The sequence below is a fragment of the Cervus elaphus genome, chromosome 21 (genome assembly GCF_910594005.1).
Source record: "Cervus elaphus chromosome 21, mCerEla1.1, whole genome shotgun sequence".
Classification (NCBI taxonomy): Eukaryota; Metazoa; Chordata; class Mammalia; order Artiodactyla; family Cervidae; genus Cervus; species Cervus elaphus.
In genome coordinates, this window is record NC_057835.1 from 66,241,477 (window position 1) to 66,268,242 (window position 26,766).

Sequence of the window (26,766 nt, forward strand, 5' to 3'; positions counted from 1 at the left end):
CTAGAAAAAATTTCATGGACAGAGAAACCTAGTGGGCTACAGTCCGTGATGTCAGAGAGTCAGATATGACTAAGCACTCATATGCACACAAACAATTTTTATGCTAGTCTGAGTAGCTGGAAATACAGACATCATTAACTATAATGAGAATATCTACAGGATATGTAAAATAAGGGTTCCAGAGATGAGGGAACACTAAAGACAGGAAATGCATATATCCATATCTACAACTCAAATGCAAAGAACCACAACTCAAATGCAAAATCTAACATTTAAAATTTGAAATAAAGAATACTGTATTTGCTTGATCACATGGTAGTTTTATTTTTAGCTTTTTAAGGACCCTCATACTGTTCTCCATAGTGGTTGCAACAATTTACATTCCCACCAACAGTGCAGGAGGGATCCCTTTTCTCCACACCCTCCTCATCATGTACTGTTTTGTAGACTTTTTCAAGGTGGCGAATCTGACCAGTGTGAGGTAATATCTTATGATCCAGCAATCCTACTCTTCAGCATATATCCAGAGCATAATTCAAAAAGATAATGCACCCCAATGTTCACTGCAGTATATATACAATAGCCAAGACATGAGAGCAATCTAAACGTCCAATGACTGACAGAGAAATGGATAAAGAAGATGTAGTACATACTTATAATGGGATATTAGCCATAAGAAAGAAGAAAATAATGCCATTTGCAGCAATGCAGATGGACCTGGAGATTATCATCATTAGTGTGAAATAAGACAGAGAAAGACAAAAATTGTATGATATTACTCATATGTGGAATGGAATATAATTTTTTTACTGAGATAAATAGGTTTATAAAACAGAAACAGACTCACAGATTTTGAAAACAAGTTTATGCCCCCACAAAAGGGCAACATGTGGGAAGAGGATAAACCAGGAGTCTGGGATTAACACACATACACTGCTACATATAAAATAGACACCCACACGACCTACCATATATAGCACATGGAACTGTAATCAGTATTCTGTAAATAACTCGTATGGTAAGAGTCCGAAAAAGAAGGATTATATGTATACGTATAACTGAATCACTCTTTGGTACATCTGAAACTAACACTGTAAATCAGTTATGCTTCAATAAAAATTTTAAAATAACTACTTAAAAAAATTTTTAAAAGAATAATGTGCTATTTATGTTTTCAGATTCTAAAAACTAATAATTACTGATGAGAGATTATGTTTGAGGTTTCTCTTAAAATATTAATTTCTTATAACTAAATGGGAAAGTGTAAGAAAGCAAAATTGGGCCTTCCCAGGTGGTGCCAGTGGTAAAAGAACATGCCTGCCAAATGCAGAGGACTTAAGAGACACAGGTTCAATCCCTGTGTTGGGAAAGACCGCCTGGAGAAGGGCATGGCAACCCACTCCAGTAATCTTGACTGGAGAATTCCATGGACAGAGGAGCCTGGTGGGCTACAGTCCATAGGGTGGCGAAAGTTGGACACAACTAAAGCAGCTTAGCACCCACAAGAGAGCAAAATAAACCTCAGATATTAATATCATTCATGAATTGATGAACTGTGAATTTATCTGATGAAATGTGAATTTATCTATAAAACTTCTCCATGCATAGTTAAGTTCATTCTAAAATCTAGGATCATATTTTCTATATAGTTCTATGTCATGTAATTTCATTTAAATAAGTATTTTCTATCATCTTTACTCATCCTTAACAATTACTTTCATTATTATGTGGTTTAAAGAACTGGACTAAACATAGTAAAGCAGGAGGTTAATGTGCATATAAAATTAAACTTATCAACTGATACTTAATGGAAGCTGATACTTATAAACCATTATGTAAATTACCAGATCAAGAGATTTACATATCAAACTTAGCATGCCATCTAAAGGAAATGTCTAATTTTATACTAAAAAATCAATTGAAGTTAAAGACCATCTTCCTATGATACAAAAAATAAGCATAGTCATTTTTTATCAATTGGTAAAGAAAATCTCAACAGAGCAAAAGGCTTGTGAATACTGACAGGTGGAAGTTGAATGATTCCATAAAATAAACATAACATCCTACTTTAAAAAACATAACAGAACACAAAATAATAGATATGAATAAAACTCCACAAAAATGTATGTTAGCATTTTTACTGTTGTTGTTTTTAAATATGGTAAGGAAACGAACTCTTCCTGTAAACAAATACTACCATGAACCTTCTTGTGTATATGATCATATTTTAAATTCCTCAAGGGGAGCAATCACGTCTTATTAATATTTCTACCCTCAAATCACTTACAAAAGAGTCTGGCCCATTATAAATACTTAATAAGTGTCTTTTGATTATTTAAAATATAAAATCTTTTTTAATATGGTTGGGGATTTATGAGTTATATGGAATAAAGCTGAATATCTAAGGGATAATATGAGAAATTTAAAACACTACTTGAAATCACCAAGTGGGTTTTTTAAGCTGCATAAAAGGAAATAAAAGATAGTTTTATGGAAGAATATTTATGCTTTATATTTGCATAGCTCATCTAGCTAACAAAGTAAGCTAAGTGGGAGGAAAGAAGATTGAGATGTAGGGTGGACTTCAAGGATTCACTTTAAGAAGAAACATACTACTGGGAGATGATTCTCCAAGGGTCTCTTTTGTTTTTGCCTGTCTTGTAAGTACAAGCAGAGAGTACCCTTGTTCCCAATGGTAATTTCAAGGGTATCTGTACAGTGTACAGCCTCATAAAACAAACATATTGTCTTTCACCTGAGCAAACAGCAGATTTCCTTACAGTCTTGCAAGATGCATACAGAGCCTTCCTCCCCCAGAGAAAATGCAGGCATAGCTTCTACTGATTTAAAGCTTGAGGTTTCTCTCCTGTAACATAATCCACTATATACAGGTATCATTTAGCCCTCTTTGTGCCACCCTGTAGGAAATAAGGCTTAGGGCAGGGACACACACACACACACAAACATGTTAATACTTTGGTAAAACTGCTAATGCTATAGATAATAAAGTCCTTTGTCTCTATTCCAGGAGTCCTGTGTCTTTGGTCAGCATTCATGAAATTATGGCCTAGATAACTCCTTGGCTAAGAGGGAGGGTGAAATCACAGACCCTTTTTGGTTTTGACGCATACCTGTTATGGTTTTTGTTTTTACAGGGCTGCTGGCATATTCAGATGCCTGACATGACTGCTGCTTTGCCAAGGGTGCGCTTCCAACAGACACCTCATCCTCCTTCCTTCTGCTAACTGGCACAACAAGAGGAACAGCGATCACAGGCTGCTGGAGAGAGTCAAATGAAAAACTGAATTATTTACTATTTCTTAAGTGTAAACATAGCATCACTGAAGAAAGGCTTTCACATGCTGGGGTCGATGCTTTACTATTTTTTTTTACTTAATAACCACCCTTAATCTCCACCTTCAGAGATAACCATCCTTAGCATTTTCCCCTGTGTGTCCACATATTTTGTTTTCAACTGAAGTATAACTGAAGTACATCTTTACGTTACTTGATGTGCACAAGACAGTGAGTTGATATTTCTGTATACTACAAAATGATCACCGTGATTATGTCTAGTTATCATCTGTCACCATACAAAGATACTGTGACATAACTGACTACATACTCCATGCTATATACATGGGGCTTGATTATTTTAAATCAATCAACCTCTCTTGCCCTCCCTTTGCATCACTGTCTCTCACACATTCCCACAGGGACACTTAACAATTTCAATTCTCAATCGGAATTCTGCACAAAAAACAAGAGCGCTTGGAAATAATTAAAATTTAACACAAATTTTAGTAAGTTATATAAAGATAACATGGTAGAAGCAAACTGAAACTAAAATTAACTTTGAAAATTATGATCACTAGAAAATGAAAAGTTATCCTTATAAAATCATATTCAGGGAAATATTTATATAAACTGATTATGTACATTATTAATAAAGACAGCCCAACTTTGGGAGAATTGCTAAAAATCTATTTTGTCTGACAAAGTGACATCCACAGCATATTTAGGAAGCACAGAGAAACATCTATAGTTAGAGAAAGCTGGAAAACATTATGATCTTATGCTGAATGCCTGAGTGCTGATCTCGACAACAAAGCAGCTGTTTCATCTTTATTCACTGAAATAAAGTCTGATGTTACTGCTGATGACGCCCAATACAATCTTGTCAGATTTTTGGCAAAAAAAAAAAAAAGGTATTTTTAAGTTTGCTGTAGGATCAAAGATCAATGTTGAACTGAGTGGAAAACAATCATCAAATGTTGGGTTTCAGCCACAAATTGAGAAGGAAATTGCAGTTTGGGAAACAACAGATGATAACTGTGATACAGCTGCATCAGATGATGAATCTGGAGGGGGCTGTTAGGCAGCAGTGTGATCTAATGTTATGCTCAACGATACTACAACATCCACACTTTTACAAATCCAATTTCAAGCTTCACCAATTTGATGCTTATTTAATATTGCTTAAATTATTAATTAATATTTCAATGAGAACATATGCACATTATGTAACCACATGATATAATGGGAAAAAGCCAAATCATGTTACAAACTATGACTCTGATTAAAACGACAAGAAAATTGATAAACAGAAAATGAACAAATTATAGTCATTGTGGGAAACATCACAACATAGAATATCTACTTTCATGTTAAGTATTTAGTCAAACTGATAATATTTATACAAATCTAAATAGGAGATAGTATTTAACACCTAGATGAGAAATAGTGAGTCTAATTTAAACTTATTCATCTATAAAATAAGGGGGTGGAGATGTCTACTAGAAAATCTCTTTATGCTCTAACATTTAGTGATTTCATAATCCTTTGAATTTCCTAGCCATCATTTATAAGCATGGAACATGATGAAGCACTCTAAGAAGTTACAATCAAGTTTAGAATCAAAATTAATATATAATAAATAGAGAAAAATTATGTGTGATACTTAACTCATGCATAATAGTCGAAGATAAGACTAATGGAAGCTATGGTATTGTAACTAACCAAAACAACAACAAAGAAAATCTTTATGTTCGTGGTTGCGACTGTGGGTGCAAGCTTCGCTGATGGCTCAGTGGTAAAGAATTTGCCTGCCAACGCGGGAGACAAGGGTTCGATCCCCAGGCCAGAAGATTTCCTGAAGAAGGAAATAGCAACCCACTTCGGTGTTCTTGCCTGGGAATTCCCACGGACAGATGAACCTTGAGGGCCCCAGTCCATGAGGACACAAGAGAGTCTGAGGTCGCAAAAGAGTCAGACACAACAACAACAAAAACACAGGAAAAGGCCAAATAAAAACCCTTTCGAACAAGAGGGTAAGGCATTTACATGTCTTACACGCAGCTGTAAAATTAATATCTATAGCGATTAGCAATGTCAAACACAAATCCTCCATTCATTTCAGTTCAGTTACTCAGCCGTGTCTGACGCTTTGCGACCCCATGAACCGCAGCATGCCAGGCCTCCCTGTCCGTCACCAACTCCCAGAGTTTCCTCAAACTCATGTCCACCGAGTCGATGATGCCATCCAACCATCTCATCCTTTGTCGTCCCCTTCTCCTCCTGCCTTCAATCTTTCCCAACATGAGGGTCTTTTCAAATGAGTCAGTTCTTCACATCAGGTGGCCAAAGTATTGGAGTTTCAGCTTCAACATCAGTCCTTCCAAGTGAACACCCAGGACTGATCTCCTTCAGGATGGACTGGTTGGATCTCCTTGCAGTCCAAGGGACTCTCAAGAGTCTTCTCCAAAACCACAGTTCAAAAGCATCAATTCTTCGGCGCTCAGCTTTCTTTACAGTCCAACTTTCACATCCATACATGACCACTGGAAAAACCATAGCCTTGACTAGATAGACCTCTGTCGGCAAAGTAATGTCTCTGCTTTTTAATACGTTGTCTAGGTTGGTCATAACTTTCCTTCCAAGGAGTAAGCGTCTTTTACTTTCATGGCTGCAGTCACCATCTGCAGTGATTTTGGAGCCCCCCAAAATAAACTCAGCCACTGTTTCCCTATCTATTTGCCAAGAAGTGATGGGACCGGATGCCATGATCTTAGTTTTCTGAATGTTGAGCTTTAAGCCAACTTTTTCACTATCCTCTTTCATCTTCATCAGAGGCTCTTCAGTTCTTCACTTTCTGCGATAAGGGTGGTGTCATCTGCATATCTGAGGTTACTGGTATTTCTCCCGGCAATCTTGATTCTAGCTTGTGCTTCATCCAGCCCAGTGTTTGTCATGATGTACTCTGCATAGTAGTTAAATAAGCAGGGAGACAATATACAGCCTTGACGTACTCCTTTTCCTATTTGGAACCAGTCTGATGTTCCATGTCCTCCATAAATATCTGCTGAATGACTGCTAACATAGGTGCTACATATCAGGCATGAAAAGATACTATATAAAGAGTATGATTAGTGATTTCTACCACTTTTTGGAAATACAGCTACCCTAGCCAAAAATACCATATGAGGCAGCATTTATTTTTAGCAACCTCCTGTTGCTCTGCTTATATTCTTCTGCCTTCTGGTACGGGATATTCCTCCAGACTTCCACTGTGCCCAGCCCCAGCTCTGTCCTATTCTTGTCCCGTCAATATCCTAGAATCCCAAAACACCTACAAAGCCTTTTGATCCTCTTTCTATAAAATTTTCCTTTATTACTAATTTAATAAATGCAAAAATAAATATAGGAAACTAAAAAGAATAAAAGAACATTCATATTTTCATTATAAACAGAAATTACTAGCAATTAACAATTTATCATATTTCTTTTTCTTAAGGAGAAAAAATCTAATAATACAGATAAAGCTAAAATCCCTAATTGTTAACTGACAGCCCATTCCTCCCAGAGTCAATCACTATTACGATACTGACACGATCCTTTAAGTTTTTAACACCTCTATTTACTTACTTACACACAAGCTGTATTATATGTAATACAGATTATATACAAAATATAGAATATATGCAGGGTAGATTGGGACAAATATAAGTACTTTCATTTTGCATATGTCCTTGGGAAGTTGATTTTTATATTAAATGTAATTTTGATACTTCCATACTAAAAGCTATTAAATAAATTTTAACAATAAAATAATACATTATGTGAACGTGCCATGCTTTATTTACCTACTTTGTTAGAGAGAGTCATTTAGGTTGTCTCCAGTTTTACACCATTGCAAACAATCATGCAGTAAGAGGCTTATACATGACTTCATAGGCTCATATAAATGTCACTGTAAGAACATAGCTCTAACAAAAAGTGGAATTTGGCGGTTATAGGGTATAGTCATGGTATTAGATACTGCTAGATTTATTAATTTTCACTCACAAGAATAGCAAATGAGTTCATCCATTTTCTACATTTTCACTAGTTCTGAATATTAGCATTTTTTCACACAACACATTTTAAAAGTAAAAATAAATAGTCATGGGTTGATAGTTATTGAAACTGAACAATAAGGTCGCAGGGTTCAACTGTACTATTCTCTCAATTCTCCATGTGAAAGAAAATGTAAGACTAAAATACTAGATTAAAAGCATTTTTTAAAGTATATTTTTGAGACATGCTGAACTGTAGCAAGATAGTAGTACTATGAAGTGCTGATGAAAATAGATCGTACACCAATTCTGGAATCAAACTGGCAGTAAAACAAAGGCATTAAAATGTGCTAAACCACATGCCTGAAACTACTACACTTCTAAAAATATATTCTAGGTGAATAATTAAAGAAAAATGCAAATATAGAAATGTTTATCTCAATATTATTTGCATCTGTGAATGAGGATTGGATATTTGTAGTTTTAAACGAAATGAAATAGCATGGAAATTAAAAAATATATATGTATATTTATAAGTGAGTGAAAGTTGCTCAGTCATATCCAACTCTTTGCGACGCCATAGACTGTCACCTACCAGGCTCCTCCGTCCATGGAATTCTCCAGGCAAGAATACTGGAGCAGGTATCCGTTCCCTTCTCCAGGGGATCTTCCCAACCCAGGGATCAAATCCAGGTCTCAAAAAATTGCAGGCAAATTCTTTACCGACTGAGCCACCAGGGAATATTTAACTAAAATCTACTTATAAAATAAGTAATAAAAATAAAATAAAACTCTTTGAAGGTGCTTGCTATCAATCAAACAAACACTAGTTTACTTAAGCTGCTGGAACAATACCTGGCAAATATGGTGAGCTGGAGATAATCACATCAGTTATAAGATAACCAATGAAAAACTTATAATACAATCAAATATTACTCAGACCCTAAAAGAGAAGAAAGTCTTGCTATTTGTGACAAGAGGGATGGACTGAGGCCATTTTGCTAAGTCAGATAAAGAAAGACAAATACCACATTAATATGTGGAATCTAAACAAAACAAAACAAAACAACCCCCAAAGTATCAAACTCATACATACAGAGAAGAGAAGGTGGTTGCCAGAGACAGGGGAGTTGGGGAGAAGGTGGTATAATGAGTAAAGGCAGTCCAAAGTACTAACTTTCAGTTATAAAACATAATGAACAATATGAGGACTACAGTTAATGTGTGTGTGTGTTAGTCACTCATTCATGTCACCTCTTTGCAACCCCACGGACTGCAGCTCTCTAGGCTCCAATGTCCATGGAATTCTCCAGGCAAGAATACTGGAGTGGGTTGCCATTTCCTTCTCCAGAGAGTTAATGATATGCATTGTATATCTGCATATTGTATTGTATGCAAATTTTATTGTATATTATATATTGTATATTACTAAGAGAGTAAATCTTCTCATCACAAGGCAAAAAAATTTTAACTATGTATGGTAATGGATGTTAACTAGACTCACAGTGGTGATCATTTTGTAATACATACAAATAATGAATGATGTTGCTATCTGAAATTAATATAATGTTATATGTCAATTATACCTCAGTAAGAGAAGGACTGATGCTGAAACTCCAGTACTTTGGCCACCTCATGGGAAGAGTTGACTCATTGGAAAAGACCCTGATGCTGGGAGAGATTGGGGGCAGGAGGAGAAGGGGACAACAGAAGATGAGATGGCTGCATGACATCACTGACTCAATAGGCATGAGATTGAGTAAAATCTGGGAGTTGGTGATGGACAGGGAGGCCTGGTGTGCTGCGATTCATGGGATCACAAAGAGTCAGACACGACTGAGCGACTGAACTCAACTGAAGAAAAACTTTTACAAATTTTTCTCAAATAATCCCTGTCATTATTCTTAATTTCTCCATTACCCATACTTTTTGTTAAACTTTCTAAAATCCAAGCCTATATTAGTTTCCTATACTTCCTCTGTACACTTCAGGATAAAGTTTTACCATTACAAATAAAACATTTAAATGTCTGGTTTACTATTAAAATATTTTATGAATTGGCTTTCAATTTCTGCTACTCTCTATAAGAACACCTGGCTCATGCCTGCAAACACTGAAGGCTCCTTTCTTGCCAAGTTACTCCATGTTCTTTGCCTCTGCTGGTAAACTTTAGTTGATAATGACCTTCTTTTTCTGGCTTACTCTTATGATACTCATTTCAATTGTCAATTCCCTCTTTTAACACCCACCCTCACCTGATATGAGAATGCTTCCTTTTATTTTTCATATTCTCCAGTAAATACATCTAACACAGCAATTATACTCAGCACTTTGTGTGGCTCTGGAACCTGAGACTACAAAGGGCTACCTATTATACCAAGGGACATATGTATCCTGGATTTTTATATCTGTAGGGGAGGGAGGACCAGGGCCAATCCTCTATGGATACAAGGGACGAACTAAGAATGGGGTTACTGCTACACTTCTTCACATTCTTAAATACACTAAATACCTCTAGAGGAAGGAATATTCTCAGCCCTGAGTTTCATTTCTGTAGCCCCAGTAGCCAGTATACTGGATTGAATTCTGTAACTATCTGATAAAAGGAGGGGCTTCTCTGGTGGCTCAGTGGTAAAGAATCTGCCTGCAATGCAGGAGACCAGGGTTTGATCCTTGAGTTGGAAAGAGCTCTGGAGAAGCGAATGGCTACCCACTCCATTTTTCTTACCAGGAGAATCCCACGGACAGAGGAGCCTGGTCAGCTACAGTCCATGGAGTCACAAAGAGGTGGATACGACTGAGTACTAACACCTTCACTTTTCACTTTGATAAAAGGAAGTATGAAATGGGAAAGGGATGATAGAAGTTTCAAATGAAATTAGGACAAAATGAAAAGAAAAAAAAACTTAAAAAGATGCTCCTTGAGACATAGATTGCACTTTTTTAGTTCAGCTTTTACACTCTTATGTAAATATGAAATTATACATTTTCTCCTATCAACTAGCTTTAAGTTTCTTCAGAAAAAAATACAAAGCTACTCCAAGTAGAGTATTACAAAACTTCAAATAAGTCAATGGGAAAATACAATTCAATACCACATAAATTTGGCCTCAAAAATTCTTAGTTCGGTGATATACTAGACGTGTGAAAATAGACAAATTAATCTCAATAATAAGCAACAGTTTTTTCATCTTTAAAATGGGAATGCTAAAACCCACCTGTCAGAATTATACTTAATATAACATACAGAGTTAAATTTAAGTATTCTGGGGACCATAATTGGCCCCTCCCAATCCAGGGATTGAACTTGGGTCTCCTGCACTGCAGGCAGATTCTTTGCCATCTGAGCCACCAAGGAAGCCCAACTTTGTAATTTAGACACCTCTAAATAAACTCATACTGCAAGTCTTTCACACCAACCATCCCAACACCAGAGTCAAGCACACTCAATGCATGTTTGTTGAAAAAAAAATCTACAGATGAAGAAAGAAATGCAGAGACAATGAAAATGAAAGCTAATACTTCCTGAACAATTCTTATGTACCAGAGAACAAATATATACTCTGAGAAAAAATACGTAGGCACTATGAGGGAAAGTAAGTCAGTAAAACAAGCCTACTTAACTTACTCTCTCTAAAGTATCTCCTTTACAAGCAATTATGTAGCAAGTCCCTTTAACAATCAAGCAAGTCTATTTTGAGCTGTAGTTTCTTATATAGAAATTAAAGAGCCAAGTTGCTTGAAACAGGTAGAGTAGGGGACAGAAGAATTCTGGTACCTCCATAAACAAAATCAAGCTAATAAATATATAACTCTATTAAATAAGAAAAAGGTATTTAGAGAATTATAAAAACTTCTCACCTGCTGCATATGTTTACTGCTTCGCTTCTGAGGTTGATAAATGAGCCAGGTGTATAAGACAGGGTCAATATTAACTGCTAGTCCTTGGACATTACAAAGGAGTACGGCACCTAAAAAGCAAGATTTTTAAATTATTATATTCCTCCTAAAAAAATAAGCTTGATATCATTTTACACCTATTGCAGATAGCCATGATAAAAAGACAAACAACAATACATGTTGCAAAGGGTGTGGATGAATTAAACCTTCATACATAGTTGGTGGGAACAAAAAATAGTGCAGACAATTTGGAAAACAGATTGGTATTTCCTCAAAAAGCAAAATAAACAGTTACAATGTGTGTGTGTGTGTGTGTGATAGTCGCTCCATCCAGTCTAACTCTTTGTGACCACATGGACTGTAGTTACAGTGTGTGTGTGTGTGTGTGTGTGTGTGTGTGTGTGTGAGAGATAGTCGCTCCATCCAGTCTAACTCTTTGTGACCACATGGACTATAGCCCACCAGGCTCCTCTGTCCATGGAATTCTCCAGGCAAGAATACTGGAGTGGGTTGCCATTCCCTTCTCCAGGGAATCCTCCCAAGCCAGGGATAGAACCTGGGTCTTTGCATTGCAGGCATATTCTTTAAAATCTAATCCACCCAGAGAAGCCCATAAAGTTACAATACGACCCAACAATCATATTTCTACATATATCAACAGAACTAATCAAATATCCATGAAAAACCTGTCCACAAATTTTCATAGCTGCATTATTCACAACAGCCAAAAAATGGGAAAACATGAATGTCCAAGAATTGCTGAATGGATAAACAAAGTGTAGTAGAACCAGAGAATGGAAAACTATTTTACCACAAAATGGAATGAAGTACTGATACATGTTATAACATGAATAAGCCCTGAAAACATGCTAAGTGAAATAAGTCAGTTACAAAAAGTCACATATTACACAACTGCGCTTACATGAAATGACCACAACAGGGAAAGCCATAAAGGAAGAAGGAGATCAATGCACACCAGGGCTGGGAGAAAACAAAGGGAAACACATGCTAATAGACAGGTGGTTCCCTGGGGAGTGATTAAAACATTCTAATCAGAAAATGGTGATTGCTGCGACAACTTGCAAATATACTAAAACCCACTAAATTATGTACTTTAAAATAATGTACTTTATGGAATGTGAATTATAGCTTATTAACTGTGTATCTGTCATTAAAAATATAATAAACTACTTTATTACAGTTTTTTATTATAAAATTATAAACTATATTCTAGATAAACAGCAGTGTCTATATTGGCCATGAGAATGGAATATTATCTCCCTTTTTTGTTTATATTATAGAACTAAAGGAAGCATTATTATAACCACTTAATAAATCACTATAAATTACAGCTTTAAATGTTCAGAAGCAAAGAGAGAGAGCTGTCTAGATGAAATGCAGGCTAACATTCTCACATAAAACACAAAGCTGCAGTGTAACAAGTTTCTATTCCATCATACTAACTAAAACATTTTTATCCTTTTCTAATACAAGTAGCTCACATAAACTTAACTAAACCAGAATGTCCCATTCTTAATATATGTGGGGCACGTCATGTATATCTGTAAATAACATAGTAAATTTCTATACGTATTTTTTATAAAAATAGTATTAACTCCCTTAGGATGAACAGAATATGAAGGAAATAATATTAGTCAGTTTTGCCCTCAACTGTATCTCCAGCATCTAAAAAAAGTACCTGTCTCATGGTAGGAGCTGAAGAAATCACAATAAATGGTAGATAGATAGGTTAGTTGAAAAAAGCCCATGTTGAAAAAATTATGTTGAAAATGTTTAAAATACTAAAATATGGAATCATGATTAAGAACTATGAGAAAGTATTAGCAGAGAACATATTTTAAAGAAAAATGGAAAGCAGAGAAATGACAGATTTAGTTGTTGAAGTAAATTACTCGTTATTGTTGGTTTTGGTGTTTAGTCACTAAATCCTGTCCAACTCTTTGCAACCTCATGGATTGCAGCCCCCAGGCTCCTCTGTCCATGGAAGTCTCCTGGCAAGAATACTAGAATGGGTTGCCATTTTTTCTATTTTCCCACACGAGGAATTGAATCTTCATCTCCTGCAATGGCAGATGGATTCTTTACCACTGAGCCACCAGGGAAGCCCCCCAAAACTCCATGGAATTCTCCAGGCCAGAATACTGCAGTGGGTAGCTGTTCCCTTCTCCAGGGGATCTACCCAACCCAGGGATTGAACTCAGGTCTCCTGCACTGCAGGCAGATTCTTTATCAGCTGAGCCACCAGGGAAGCCCAAGAATAACGGAGTGGGTAGCCTTTCCCTTCTCTAGGGAATCTCCCCAACCCAGGAAGTGAAAAAAGGTCTCCCAGCTGATCTACAAGAAAGGCTCCCAAAACTCATTGAACAGGTTAAATAGCAGATTAGATATGTGAAAAGAAAATTGATATAATAGAAGAAATACAATAATTTATAATGTATCAGAAATAGAAAAATAAAAGGAAACAAAATGATATTAAGAGATAAGAGAACTGAGTAAGAAGAACAAACATATATCTAATTAAATTCCAAAGAGAGTAACCAAGGAATGAGAATAGCCAATGCTGATAAAAATTAATTACTGAGAATCTTACATAATTGCCACAATATATTATACCTCACACCTAAGAAGTCCAATGAACCCAGACTGGATAATTAAAAATAAACCTACATGAAACAAACAAAGAAGAAACAAAATACTAAAGAAAAAAGAAAATCAGAAAAGAATCCTTAATAATCTCCCAAGGTGTAAAAAATCAAATAAACTGACTCAACTTCTCAGCAAATATTCAATGATATTTATTATACATTACTTCAAAACAACTTCATGCATACAAAGTGTTACAAATAAAAGATGATAAAGAAGAAAAAGAATAAATGGATTTTTAGAAGTAAATAAGTCAATTTTTGTTTTTGCTTTCATTGCATTTATTTTTTGCAGCATTTATTTCTGGGCCATAAGTTTTCGTTTCTTCAGTTTCTTCTGGGATGATTTTTTCTTCTATGAAACCTTCTCTTCTGGTTTAGAAACAATCTGATCTTTCTCAGTAAGGATCACCTCAATGTGGAAGGGAGAGGTCATTTATGGGCTGATCTGACCATGAGCTCTCTAAGTCCTGTGCTGCATCTTTGGGGCTTTGTTCACCTGGACGTGCTCAAGGACCAGAGAATCTACATTTAAGCCTTTAAGATCAGGATCTTTGATCTTAAAGAATTTCATCTTTTTTCTGAATTTTTAAGCACAGGTGGTAAAAATTCAGTACTCTTTTGGGGTCACCAACCCTGTATCCAGACCCACTGTTTAGCCTGTGCACACCTAGCAACTTTAAGAAAAACTCACTGGACAGGTCAAGTAGCAGGTAGGTGAAGAGAAAATTAATAAAACAGAAGAAATACAGTAAGATAATTTAGAATGTATCTGAAATAGAAAAATAAAACAATCAAAATGGTGTTAAGAGAACGGAGTAAGGACAACACTCATATGCGTAATTAAATCCCAGAGACATGAACCAAGGAAAGAGAAGAGGCAACAAACGGAAAGGCACACACGGCTTCTTTAAAGTGACATCCTTCAGATACTTGGTGGCCCCTCAGACACGCATACCCTTAATGCTCTGGGTAGCTTCACGAGTGTTCTTAAAGGGAACATGAAGATTTGAACCTCTTGATTTGCATGATTTAGGGCGGTTTTCTGGGTTGAGTGAATAGCATACTATTTGTAGAGGTCACCTCGGGCCACTAACCAGAAAAGGACTCAGGAAAGTTTTGTTCTAATATCATACTTTCACCACCTGATGCAAAGAGCAATTAATTGAAAAAGACCCTGATGCTGGGAAAGACTGAGGGTAGGAGGAGAACGGGACAACAGAGGATTAGATGGATGGATGGCATCATCAACTCAATGGACATGAGTTAGAGCAAACTTCAGGAGACAGTGAAGGACAGGGAAGTCTAGTGTGCTGCAGTTCATGGGGGCTGCAAAGAATCAGACACGACTGAGCAACCAAAGAACAACAAAATACTATATACCTCAAGTACAAGCAACGTACAAACTTTTTCAAAATTATGATGAAAATACAGGGAAAAATCTATATAAACAAAGCAGTTATAAATTTAAAAGTATACAAACTTCAGAAGACAAAAGTAAATTAAGGAATTATATAATTCTCCTTATGAGACAAGTTATTTTAATAGTCTTTTCATATGCTCAAAAAACTGAACAGGTTGAGTAAATTTTTAAAAACTTTCCCAGTAAGTTATTAGCACATCTTTAAAATGGGAATGGTAGACAAAGGGAAAGGAAAACAAATGAAAATAGATAAATATTTTCACATGGACAATTAATTTTGAAAGTCTTACTTTATTATAATGAAAAAATTAAATACTTTACCAATAAATATCCATGTTACACAACTGCATTATACCAAAAATGACTAAATGACAAAGAGCCAGGCTTCAACTTCATGAAAGCTAAACATGTAATAAAAGAGAACAACCTATTAATTTAACAACAATTTAGCTGAAATTATAACTTAGAGATAACATTCTTTTGCATTTAAAGGGATATTTTTATATTATATTCAATTTATGAGACAAGACCTCTAAAAATAACACACAAGTTTTGCATATAAGTGTGCAGACAATTAGTCTGATACTGAGTTGACTCAGAACAGATGCCCCATACATCACTAAAGCTTGGCAATATATTATTCTGTTTAATTTTAGCCTGGGAGACAACTAATGAGAAAAGTGTGCTTTACTCCTCTGTTCACTGCCCAAATGGCTCACTTGTACACATTCCATTCAGGCTTCACCAATTAGTTAAACCAAGGCACCACTGTCATTTTCAGTTACACCCTAAGCTAAAAATGAGAACTGAAATAAGGGTTAGAGACCAAAGTTGCAGAGCATGAAATTAAACATACATGCTTATCAGTAACAGAAACCTTGCCAACCAATGAGACTGTCTTGCAAAATACCAAGTTATTAACAGGAAAAAGTACTTTACATTTATCATGAACCAATGAATGAGACAAAAACACAGACATATTAATCTTCATCTAAGTTTAAGTAGCTAAAACTTACTATTTTTTTCTCATGCAACTCATCACTGACTCAGTGGACATGAATTTGAGCAAACTCTGGGAGATAGTGAAGGACAGGGGAGACTGGCATGCTGCAGTTCATGGGGTCGCAAAGTCAGACATGACTTAGAAACTGAACAACAACAATAAAGAACATTTCAGATTAATACGGCTCTTAAGAAATTGTTACCCTGATTTCTAAGAATAATTTCAAAACTTTTGACTACATAATTAAGTAAACAATAAGGGAAGAATAAATACTTCAAAAACAAGTGTGGGGAATAAAGGTAAGAGAGAATCAGACACTAAAAAACAACAAAGCAGGGATGAGCTGCCAACTACTGGAACCCTTATCCACGATAACAGTCAAATTTAGTGTAAATGAATCATAAGATTTTTTAGGTGTGTGTATGGCAGCTCATGTTACTTAATAATTATTTCCCTTTCTCATAGGATACAAAAATCACAAGAGAATTCTATCTCATTGTAACAATAAGAGGAAGCTAGGTAACCTATCAAAGCTTTTCAACATTCACTAGACAGATTTTTATGAACAGAAATCATAAAAGTGAAAGGCCCCCCTCATAAGGGCAAAAGAAATGAATAATGGCTTTTATACTTGAGAAAGCCAATAGGAGGAGAAGAAAAGAAGGAAACAACTGAACTTTTAACAAATACATAAAGAGCTAGCTGGAGACAGACTGACACTTTAGGATTAATGAGAACCACAGAAACAAGAGTCATCTATCCAAATGCCACCCTTTTTCAATAAGCCTCCATCAAATGCTAATAAGAAAAACAGGGGACGGAACTGGAGAGACGAGAAAGATCCCACAGAGATTCAATTCAGATGCATGGAGCCTGAGGAAGTCAGGGCAAAGAAGGAAAACAGAGAAATATTCCAGTCACTCTATATATTTCAGGGAGAACCAAGCAGGGCAATCTGTGCTAGAAGAAATGAAAATACCTCCCAACAGGGATTTCTCAGGCTTGCATTTGGTAACATGAATGCTGCCTTTAAAGAGAATATTTGGAAGAGGAGAGGACCCTCTGGCCAACCTTTGAGAGCAGGCACCAGTCCCTACCCACCACAAAGTCAACACAAGCCCCAGGACAAACCTCACCCACCAGGCAGCAGACAGCAGAAGCACAAGGATATGGCCTTGCAGTCTCTGGAAAGGAGAAAATTAAGACACTATGTGGCAAAAGAGAAGTACGTCTCTGTAGAAGGAGCAAGATACAAACACACAAGAGAAAAGAAACAGCGGGAGCAGGCACTCTGCACGGGCTTCCTAGGTGGTATTAGTGGTAAGGAACCCACCTGCCAATGCAGGAGACATAAAAGACATGGGTTTGATCCCTGGGTTGGGAAGATTCCCTGCAGAATGGCAGGGCAATCCACTCCAGTATTCTTGCTTGGAAAAGTCGACAGACAGAGAAGCCTGGCCGCCTATAGTCCATGGGGAAAGAGTTGGACACGACTGAAGCAACTTAGCACACATATACACAGGCAATCTACCTGAAAAAAAATTCACAGTAATGACAGTAAAGATCCAAGATCTTGGAAATAGAATGTATGCATCAAGAAGATATAAGAAATGTTTAATAACAACACAAAAGAACTAAAAAACAAATGAACAGTGATGACTAACACAATCACAAACGAAAAGTACAAAAGGGAATCAATAGCAGAATAACTGAGGCAGAAGAACAGAAAAATGACCTGGAAGATAGAATGGTACAAATAACGTCTATGGAGTAGAACAAAGAACAAAGGACTGAAAAGAAATAAGGACACTCTCAGGGATTTCTGGGACAAATTAAATCCACCAATATTCAAATTACAGGTGACCCAGAAGAAGAAGGTGAACAAAAGAAAAGGTCTGAGAAAATATATGAAGAGATTATAGTCACTGCTGCTGTTGTTGCTAGTCACAACCTCGCCTAAAATGGGAAAAGAAATAGTTATCTAAGTCCAAGAAACACAAGAGAGTCCCAGATAAGATAAAACAAAGGAAAAAGACACCAAAACACATATTATCAAACTAACAAAAATTAAACACACGCAAAAAATATTAAAAGCAGCAAGGGAAAAGCAACAAATAACATAAGACGAAATCTCTGTAAGGTTATCAGATGATTTTTCAACAGAAACTTTGTAGGCCAGAACAGAATAGCAGGAATTTTTTTTAAGTGATAAAAGGGAAGAAACTACAACCATTATTACTCTACCCAGTGAGGATCTCATTCAGATTCAATGGAGAAATCAAAAGCTTTACAGACAAGCTGAGGGACTTCATCATCACCAAACCAACTTTACAACAAATGTTAAAGGAACTTCTCTAGGTGGGAAACACATGAGAAGAAAACAACCTACAAAAACAAACCCAAAACAACTAAGAAAATGGTAACAGTAACATACATACCAATAATTACCTTAAATGTAAATGGATTAAATGCACCAACCAAAAGAGACTGACTGACTAAATGGATACAAAAACAAGACCTGGATATATGCTATCTACAAGAGACCCACTTTAGACCTCAAAACACAGGCAGGCTGAAAATGCGAGGATGGAAAAAGATACTCCACGCCAATGGAAATTCATAGAAAACTGGAGTAGCAATACTCATATCAGACAAAATAGACTTTAAAATAAAGGCTATGATAAGAGACAAGGAAGAACACCACATAATGATCAAGGGATCAACCCAAAAAGAAGATAACAACTGTAAATATTTATGTACCTAACATAGGAGCACCTCAATACATAAGGCAAATGCTAAAAGCCATAAAAGGAGAAATCAACAGTAACACAATAAAAGTACAGGACTACCTCCCCACTAACACCAATGGACAGATCATCCAGACAGAAAATTTATAAGGAAACACAACCCTTAAATAACACATTTGACTAGAGAGATTTAATTGACATTTACAGGACATTCTATCTGAAAGCAATAAAATACATTTCCTCTAAAGTGCACAAGGAACATTTTTCAGGAGAGATCACATATTGGGTCACAAATCAAGCCTAGGTAAATTTAATAAAACTGAAATTGTATCTAACATCTTTTCTGATCACAATACTATGAGATTAAAAATCAATTCAAGAAAAAAAATGTAAAAAACAAAAAGACATGGAGGCTGAATGTGCTACTAAATAACCAACAGATCACTGAAGAAATCAAAGGAGAAATTTCAAAAAAAGAAAAAAAAAAAACCACGAGAAACAAATGACAATGAAAGCAGAATGACCCAAAACCTATGGGATAACACAAAAGTAGTTATAAGAAGGAAGTTTATACCAATACAACTCTCACCTCAAGAAACAAGAAAAATCACAAATAAACAACCTATCCTTACATCTGTTGTAAGGATATCTTTACATCCTTACATCTAGAGCAACTAGAGAAAGAACAAAAACCTCACAATTAGTAGAAAGAAAGAAATCATGAAGATCAGAACAGAAATAAATGAAACAGAAAAGAAGAAAGGAAGCAAACAGCAGCAAAAATCAATGAAATTAAAAGCTGTTCTTTGGGAAGATAAACAAAATTCATAAACCTTTACCTAGACTCATCAAGAAAAAAAGGAAGAGGACTCAAATCAATAAATTACAAATGAAAAGGGAGAAGTTATAACTGATACCACAGAAATCCAAAAGATCATAGGAGACTATTACAGGTAACTGTATGGCGATAAAATGAACAACTTGGAAGAAATGGACAAATTCTTTGAAAGCAACAACGTTCCAAAACTAAACTAAAAAGAAATAGAAAATATGAACAGGCCAATCACAGTACTGAAATTGAAACTGTGACTAAAAATCTTCCAACAAACAAAAGTCTAAGTAAGACCAGATGACTTCACAGGTGAAGTCTATCAAACATGTAGAGAAGAGCTAACACATATACTTCTCAAACTCTTTAAGAAAATTGCAAAGAGAGGAACTCTCAAGGTCACACTACAAGTCCACCATCACTTTGATACCAAAACAAGACAAAGATATCACAATAAAAGAAAATTACAGACCAGTATCACTGATGAATATAGATGCAAAAGTCCTCAACAAAATACTAGCAAATACTAGAATCCAACACATTAAAAAGATCATACACCATGATCAAGCTGGATTTATCCCAAGGATGCAAGGATTCTTCAATATATATAAATCAATCAATAAGATACACATTAACAAACTGAAGAATAAAAACCATATGATCATTTCAATAGAAGCAGAAAAAACTTTTGATAGAATTCAACAGTGATTATGATAAAAACTCTCCAGAAAGTAAGTATAGAGGGAACCTATCTCAACATAACAAATGCCATGTAAGACCCACAACAAACATCATTTTCAATGGTAAAAAAACTGAAAGCATTTCTTCTAAGAACAGGAACAAGGCAAGGATGTCCACTCTTCCTACTATTATTCAACATAGTTTTGGAAGTCTTGACATGGCAATCAGAGAAGAAAAAAATAAATAAATAAAAAGAATCCAAATTGGGAAAGAAGTAAAACTGTCATGTTTGCAGATAACATGAAACTATATGTGAAAAATTCTAAAAATACCACCAGAAAACAAGAGTTCACTGATGAATTTGGTTAAGTTGCAGGATACAAAATTAATGCACAAAAATCTCTTTCATTCCTATATACTAACAATGAAAGATCAGAAAGAGAAATTAAAGGAACAATTCCATTTATCATTGCAACAAAACAATAAAATATCTAGGAATAAACCTACCTTATGAGGCAAAAGACCTATACTCAGAAAACTAGAAGATACTGATGAAAGAACAGCATCGAAACATGTATATTATCTAGGGTGAAACAGATCACCAGCCCAGGATGGATGCATGAGACAAGTGCTCGGGCCTGGTGCACTGGGAATACCCAGAGGGATCGGGTGGAGAGGGAGGTGGGAAGGGGGATCAGGATGGGGAACACATGTAAGTCCATGGCTGATTCATGTCAATGTATGACAAAAACCACTACAATACTGTAAAGTAATTAGCCTCCAACTAATAAAAATAAATGAAAAAAAAAAAAGAAATCAAAGACAACACAAACAGATGGAGAGATATACGATGTTCTTGGATTGGAGGAATCAGTATTGTGAAAACAGATACACTAATCAAAGTAATCTACAAATTCATTGCAATCTCTATAAAATTACCAATGGCATTTTTCACAGAATTAGAACAAAAAATTCTACAAGTTGTCTAGAAACACAAAACACCCCAAACAGCCAAAGCAATCTTGAGATAGAAAAACAGAGCAGGCTCCCTGATATCAGACTATGCCACAAAACAATGGTACTGACACAAAAACAAAAAGATAGATCAATGGAATTGGATAGAAAGTCCAGAGATAAACCTATGCACCTATGGTCACAATGTATAACAAAGAAGGCAAGAATATACAATGGAAAAAAGACAGTCTCTTCAACAAGTGGTGCTGAGAAATCTGGACAGCTACATACGAAAGAATGAAAGTATAACACTCCCTAACAATACACACAAAAATAAACTCAAAATGAATGACATAACAGACCTATATGTAAGGCTGGATACTATAAACCTTTTAGAAGAAAACATAGAACACTGTGCGACATAAATCACAGCAAGATCTTTTTGGATCCAACTCCTAGAGCAATAAAAATAAACAAATAGACATCTCTCCAAGAAGACATACAGAATGCCAAGAGGTACATGAAAAGATGTTCAACATCACTAATTATTAGAGTAATGCTAATCAAAACTACAATGAGGTATCACCTCACACTGCTCAGAATGGCTATCATCAAAAAATCTACAAACAATAAATGCTGAAGAAGGTGTGGAGAAAAGGGGACCCTTTTACGCTGTTGGTGAGAATGTAAATTGATATAGTCACTATCGAGAACAGTATGGAGGCTCCTTAAAACTCTAAAAATAGAACCACCGCATGACACAGCATTTGTATTTCTGGGTACCCAGAGACAATCGTGATTCCAAAAGATACATGCATTCCAATGTTCACTGCAGCACTATTTACAATAACCAGGGCAGGGAAGCAACCTAAATGCCCATCAACGGAGGAAAGAATAAGGAAGATGTGGTACAGAGATACATGAAAGTGTGCTGAATCACTTCAGTCATGTCCGACTCTGTGCAGTCCTGTGGACTACAGCCCACCAGGCTCCACTGCCCATGGGATTCTCCAGGCAAGAATACTGGAGTGGGTTGCCATGCCCTTCTTCAGGGGATGTTCCCGACCCAGGAGTTGAACCCAAATCTCTCACATCTCCTGCACTGGCAGGCGGATTCTTTACCACTAGTGCCACATAGGAAGCCCGGGAATATAGATACAATGGAGTATTACTCAAACATAAAAAAAGAATGAAATAACGCTATTTGCAGAGATGTGGATGCTCCTAGAGACTGTTAAACAGAGTGAAGTCAGAAAGACAAAAACAAATATTGAATAGCACCACCTAAATGTGGAATCTAAAAAAATGATACAGATAAATTTATTTGCAAAGCAGAATAAGACACAAAGGTAGAAAGAAACCTGTACAAATAACCAAGGGGGAAAGAGGAGTGAGATGAATGGGAAACTAAGATTAACATATGTACTCTATAACTATAAAGCAGACAATTAATGAGACCTAATATATAGCATAGAGAACTCAATTCAAAACTCTGTAATGACTTATATGGAAAAACAATCTAAGAAAGGATAGATAGGTGTATAACTGATTCATCTCGCTCTACAGCTGAAACTAACACAACACTGCAAAGCAACTATACTCCAACAAAAATTAATTTAAAAACCAATCAGGGTGAGGAGAAGAAAAGAGAAGCTAAGAGAGATTCCTCCCTAAGCTTAGATATTCCAGGCATTATACACAAATATTATATATAAACATATGTTTATATATAAACATGTTTATATATTATATATAATATTTAAGTATAAAATAGTGATATGTCAAGGTGTTTGTAGGTGAATATATGTGATACATTATTAAAAAAACAGATCTGCAAGTATATGAATCAAGCTATATATAAACCAAGGTAGAACAAACATATTTCATGTTATAAAATAATATATTACTTATAGTTTAAAACTAGGAAACTATATCTGCATTTTTCCTGATCGAAGTTTTGAATTTCAATGATAACTTTGGTTCATATAAGGCAAAAAAGCATAAACTTGATTGATAACAAGTAACTACCATTTTGAAAATTAACAGGTCTCATAAGAATCTCTCTTTTATTTATCTTCCGTGTGTCATTATTCTTTATTCTGGATTTTCATTGTTCAGAAACCCATCCCAGTATCGTGCACCGAATCAATATAAAACACAGGATTCTAGAACTAAAAAAATAAAATGTTTTAAACCAATTATTCATTTTAAACTGGATTTTACAGAACGACTATATAATCCCCCAATCCCACTCCTGGGCATGTATCACAACTAAACTGTAATTCAAAAAGATACACACATCTCTATGTTTACGACAGTCAAGACACGGAAGCAACCTAAACATTTATCAACAGATGAGCGGATAAACGACTTGTGGTACACACACACACATACACATAGACACACAGAGAAATAAGACACAACCATAAAAAAGAACGAAACAATGCCATATGCAACAATGCAGATGCAAGTACAGATTATCATACTATTAATAAGTGAAGTAAGTCAGAAAGATGAATACCATGTAACATCATATACGTGGAATCTGACACAGGACTTTCTTGCTGGTACAGTGGCCAGGAGTCTGCCTGACAATGCATACAACATGGGTTCAATCCCTGGTCAGAAAGATTCCACAAGCCACAGAATACCTAAGTGCATGTGCCACAACTACTAAGCCTGCCCTCGAGAGCCACTGAGCCTCAGTTACCGAGGCCTGCACGCTCTAGGGCCTACAAGCCAGAACTACTGAGCCTACTTCCTGGAACTGCTGAAGCCTATGCACCTAGAGCCCGTGGGCCTAGAGCCTGTGCTTTTCAACAAGAGAAGCCACTTCACCACTTCTCTGCACCATGGCAACAATGAGAAATCCACGTACCGCAACGAAGAGCAGACCATGCCTCTATAACTAGACAAAGCCTGCAGGAAGCAACAAAGACCCAGCACAACCAAAAATGAAAATAAATAAATAAATTATTAAAAAATAAAATAAAAAAGGACACAACTGAACCTATCTATGGAACAGAAGAAGAACGACGGATATTGAGAAGAGACCGGTGGTCCCTTGGGGGAGGGGCTTGGGAAAGGAATGGGTTAGAAGATTGGGGTTAGCAGAGGTAACCTATAATACATAGAATGGGTAAACAAGTTTCCACTGTATAGCAAACAGAATTATATTCAATGCCCTAGGATAAACTATAATGGAAAAGAATATATTTTAAAATGTATATATGTGTATAACAGAATAACTTGGTTGTAGAGCAGTAATTAACACTGTTCAGTTCAGTAGCTCAGTCGTGTCCAACTCTTTACGACTCCATGTACTGCAGCATGCCAAGCCTTCCTGTCCATCACCAACTCGTGGAGTTTAATGAACTCATGTCCACTGAGTCAGTGATGCCATCCAACCATCTCATCCTCTGTCACCCCATTCTCCTCCCGCCTTCAATCTTTCCCAACATCAGGGAGTCTTTTCAAATGAGTCAGCTCTTCGCATCAGATGGCCAAATTACTGGAGTTTCAGCTTCAACACCAGTCCATCTGATGAACATTCAGACCTGATTTCCTTTAGGATGGACTGGTTGGATCTCCTTGCAGTCCAAGGGACTCTCAACAGTCTTCTCCAACACCACAGTTCAAAAGCATCAATTCTTCTGCACTCAGGTTTCTTTATACTCCAACTGTCACACACATACATGACTAATGGAAAAACCATAGCCTTGACTAGACGGACATTGTTGGCAAAGTAATGCCTCTGCTTTTTAAGATGCTGTCTAGGTTGGTCATAACTTTCCTTCCAAGGAGTAAGCGTCTTTTAATTTCATGGCTGCAGTCACCATCTGCACAGACTTGGAGCCCAAAACAATAAAGTCTGCCACTGTTTCCACTGTTTCTCCATCTACTTCCCATGACATGATGGGACCAGATGCCATGATCTTAGTTTTCTGAATGTTGAGCTTTAAGCCAACTTTTTCACTCTCCTCTTTCACTTTCATCAAGAGGCTCTTTAGCTCTTCTTCACTTTCTGCCATAAAGGTGGTGTCATCTGCATATCTGAGGTTATTGATATTTCTCCCAACAATCTTGATTCCAGCTTGTGCTTCATCCAGCCCAGCGTTTCCCATGATGTACTCTGCATATAAGTTAAAATAAGCAGGGTGACAATATACAGCTTGATGTACTCCTTTTCCTATTTGGAACCAGTCTGTTGTTCCATGTCCAGTTCTAACTGTTGCTTCCTGACCTGCATACAGGTTTCTCAAGAGGCAGGTCAGATGGTCTGGTATTCCCATCTCTTTCAAAATTTTCCACAGTTTATTGTGATCCACACAGTCAAAGGCTTTGACATAGTCAATAAAGCAGAAATACATGTTTTTCTGGAACTATCTTGCTTTTCGATGATCCAGCGGATGTTGGCAATTTGATCTCTGGTTCCTCTGCCTTTTCTAAAACCAGCTTGAACATCTGGAAATTCAGGGTTCACATATTGCTGAAGCCTGGCTTGGAGAATTTTGAGCATTACTTTACTAGCGTGTGAGATGAGTGCAATTGTGTGGTAGTTTGAGCACTCTTTGGGATTGCCTTTCTGAGGGACTGGAATGAAAACGGACCTTTTCCAGTCCTGTGGCCACTGCTGAGTTTTCCAAATTTTCTGGCATATTGAGTGCAGCACTTTCACAGCATTATCTTTTAGGATTTGAAAGAGTTCAACTGGAACTCCATCACCTCCACTAGCTCTGTTTGTAGTGATGCTTCCTAAGGCCCACTTGACTTCACATTCCAGAACGTGAGTGATCACACCATCATGATTACCTGGGTCATGAAGATCTCTTTTGTACAGTTTTTCTGTGTATTCTTGCCACCTCTTCTTAACATCTTTTGCTTCTGTTATGTCCATACCATTTCTGTCCTTTACCGAGCCCATTTTTGCATGAAATGTTCCCTTGTTATCTCTAATTTTCTTGAAGAGATCTCTATCTAATTAACACTGTAAATCAACTATACTCAGTAAAATTAAATCCACTAAATAAACAAAACTGGATTTTCTTTTACAGGAAAATATAATCAAAATATATATTATAAATTAACACATAATCATTATAAAATGCATTATCATTAACTCATACACATCATTAAAATCTTCTCTATTGCTAATATTATGACAGTTTTTTCATTTCAAATATTTCTGTATCTCTTTTACATATAGGCCCAGAACTGTCTTAATCATATCTG

At 36.2% G+C, this 26,766-nt stretch overlaps 1 protein-coding gene across 12 annotated transcripts in view; it reads right to left on the reverse strand.

The window, feature by feature from the left end:
- Positions 1-26,766, reverse strand: part of VPS13B (vacuolar protein sorting 13 homolog B) — a 775,932-nt gene that overhangs the window by 452,598 nt on the left and 296,568 nt on the right. For 11 of the 12 annotated variants that reach the window (XR_006336417.1, XM_043880234.1, XM_043880239.1 and 8 more), the window contains 2 exons: positions 11,196-11,305; positions 3,132-3,279 (listed from right to left, as the gene is read on the reverse strand). Coding sequence is in view for 11 of the 12 variants with exons in the window: in XM_043880234.1 (XP_043736169.1) it covers positions 3,132-3,279; positions 11,196-11,305 (258 nt within the window). In the remaining variant the exon portion in view is untranslated. The remainder of the gene's footprint in view (positions 1-3,131; positions 3,280-11,195; positions 11,306-26,766) is intronic. The other variant, XM_043880237.1, reaches the window with a different exon arrangement.